Below are 3,008 nucleotides of genomic sequence, written 5' to 3'. Positions count from 1 at the left end.
CCTATCTGGACAACTGCTGGCTATCCTCGGTGAGTGTTATATAATTTATTCCATTCTCTCTGTTACTATTCCACCGGCTTAAAACCAATATGTGAGAAGGAAATGTTCGTGTTCTTAGCAACTGAGAAAACACTTTTAAAGCGAGCATGTGAAATACATGGAAATTAAATACAATTGATCCCCTTTTGCCCAACATTCAACATCTGATGTGATTCAAGTGATCATAGCATTCACAGATCTTCCTGAGACACTTCTCATACCTTAAAAAAATCATAATGTGATAGTGTCAATGATTACATGAATAAACCACTTTTTGTATGAGTGAGTTGAACATTTTTACAGCTCATGTTTAACATGAGCAATTAACAGTAACTTGGTTTCCATTGTGATCAAAAGTTATTGGTTAGTGGCTCTTTGCAGAATCAAGCTGGAACAGCAAACCTACAGCGGTTAAAGTTACATTAAAGTTATTGGGTTTTTATTCTCTTAAAAATGTCACACAATTGGAAACCATGCTGTAAAACGAAAATGAACACTTATCTGCCACAACTGCTCTTGAGTGTTGATGGCCTACCAATGAACTTAGCCTACCAAGACTCTTTCCCTCTTTCCCAGTGTCTGAGTGTTTATTGCCTTGGCTCAGCTCCATAGTAACATGGCAACACCCGAAGGGGTCAGCCCAAGAGCCATTCCCTCATTAACATCTTCATCAGGATTCACTATGTTGGTATGACCATGAATATGAGCTACCACTGCCAAAGAAAAGTCATAAAGTTGGACACATCTCATTTTACTTTCAGTATAAAAATACAAGACAGTTTACTCGAAGAATTGGACCTTAAAATAGTAATTGTATTTCTTAACAACAATAATTGAATCAGCCTCCACCATCCAATCCAGGCCCTGCAATTCCTCAGGGTCCCATGGACGGAAGGACCACACTCCTGCCATCCTACCAGTTATTCCCTTAACTTTTAACTCTAGGGCATGTCAGTCAGTCAAATATTCACATTCACGAGAGGCAAGATGATGGCTCACACCTCAAGTTGGGAGGAGTACATGATCTTAGGCATTTCTTCCAGAGTTAGAGAGCCAGTGGAAGGCTCAACAGATTTAGAAAAGCAATTGACCTGATTTGGAATAAGCAATTCGGCCCAGTGATTGACTCCAGCAGAGAAATTTAAGAAGCCCCATCTCTCTTCTGGCAACTGTGGATCTTCAGGACTGATAGTTTATAATATTGTATGATACTGCTCCCAGACTAGCACAGCATCATAACAAACATGCCCTCTTGTGGATCAGTCTTAGTAATATTCCACCCCCTTTCCATGTCATTTCAGAATGAACTCCTCAGCTGTTCACACTGCCCTGTCTTCTTGGTGAGCTGTTCAACTGTGGCCCTGTTCAGCTGGCTGTAAAGGATCTCATGGCATTTTGAAGAAAGTCTAGGGAGTTCCCTCCAGTATAATAAAACAGAAAAGTGGATACCGAAAATCTGGTACAGAAAACAAAAAAAATGGCTGGAGAAACTCAGCAGCTGTGGGGAGAGAGAAACAGAGTTAATGTTTCAGGATTAGTGACTCTTCTTCAGAATTTTAATAGGGACTGCACTTGAAAATGTAGTTTATTGGCTGCAAAGTGCCTTGGAAAGTACTGAGTTTATGTAAGTCACTATATAAATGGAATGCCCTTCTTTCATTCTTTCAGAATAAACATCTGACTGTTTCCTAATTCTGTCTGCTTTCACCCAAAGCACATCCTTGGAAGTCTTAAGCTCTAGCATCTATAAAAGTGCATTATACCTGACACAATTTTCCTAATAGTTCTGTTATTATCTCTGTCTACACTGATGAAAGCTTTTCTTCGTTGTTCTCTGCACAATCAATCGTCGGTGAAAAATATGGCTTAAAAAAAAGCTTTAGCTACATTCCTCCATTAACTTTTTTTTAATGTATGTACCTAGGTTTCCGTAAAGCTCACCGAGGGAGGACAAAGCCATGAATAATTCACAGGAGCTTTTCTCAGATGAAAACTGCAATCTTGAAGCCAATTTCCAGTATTATTTATTTCCAATCATCTACAGCATTGTGTTCGTTTTGGGCTTGATTGGCAATGTCACAGCCTTGTGTCTTTTGACCAAGCAAATGAAGAAATCCTCCCCATCTTATGTGTACATTACAAACCTGGCTGTCATAGACATCATTTACATTTGCACCTTACCTTTTAGAATCCACTACCACATCAAAAAGAACGACTGGCCCTTTGGGGATATCACCTGCCGGATTACGGGCACTCTCTATTTCGCTAACATATACATCAGTGTTGCTTTCCTCAGCATCATTTGTGTGGACCGTTATATTGCAGTGGTCTATCCAAGAAAATACATCAGGATGCGGAGCACACACTTCTCAAAGATCATCTCAGCTCTGGTGTGGATCTTCTCTCTGACTGTTATGCTTTCCCTGGTCTTTGGTGGCTCACTCAGCACCACCTTCAAAAACAACATGACGGCTTGCTTTGAGAACTTTGACGCAGAGACCTGGAGCAAAAGAATGGCAGCCTACAACATCGCGGTGCTCTTGTTTGGTTTTGTCATCCCATTTACCATCATCATGGTATTTTATCCTTTGGCAGCGAAGAAAATAGCCCAGCTGAAAGGCAGTGTCTACAGGGAAAAGGCATTGACAATGATCCGAGTCATTTTGGTGATCTCAGTTTTTTGTTTTGTCCCTTATCATGCTATCCATTTGCTCCATTTCCTTGCTCGCTTGAGATTTATTCAGAACTGTGCTTTCAGCAGCTTTGTCTACAAGTTCAGGAGAATTACCATGGCCCTTGTCAGCCTCAACAGCATTTTTGACCCCCTGATATACTATTTTGCAACCATCCATTTTAAGTTAAATTATAGCAAACAAAAGAGGTCAATTAAGCAAATTTTACATTATGATCAAGAAAATAAGCTAGTTAAGCAGGATGACAACATTGTCTGGCAGAAAATGGAAATCTGA

General features: G+C 40.0%; 1 protein-coding gene across 1 annotated transcript; it reads left to right on the top strand.

The window, feature by feature from the left end:
- The first annotated feature begins 1,519 nt into the window (after window positions 1–1,519).
- Window positions 1,520–3,008, top strand: LOC132833577 (lysophosphatidic acid receptor 6). Its single transcript, XM_060851946.1, has 2 exons — window positions 1,520–1,663; window positions 1,964–3,008. Exon 2 carries the CDS (start codon window positions 1,998–2,000, stop codon window positions 3,006–3,008), a length of 1,011 nt encoding a protein of 336 aa, XP_060707929.1. The 5' UTR covers window positions 1,520–1,663; window positions 1,964–1,997.

This window comes from Hemiscyllium ocellatum, chromosome 37 (genome assembly GCF_020745735.1).
Source record: "Hemiscyllium ocellatum isolate sHemOce1 chromosome 37, sHemOce1.pat.X.cur, whole genome shotgun sequence".
NCBI classification, from domain to species: Eukaryota; Metazoa; Chordata; class Chondrichthyes; order Orectolobiformes; family Hemiscylliidae; genus Hemiscyllium; species Hemiscyllium ocellatum.
The sequence above is the reverse complement of the archived record's forward strand: the minus strand, read 5'-3'. Positions and strand labels throughout refer to the sequence as shown.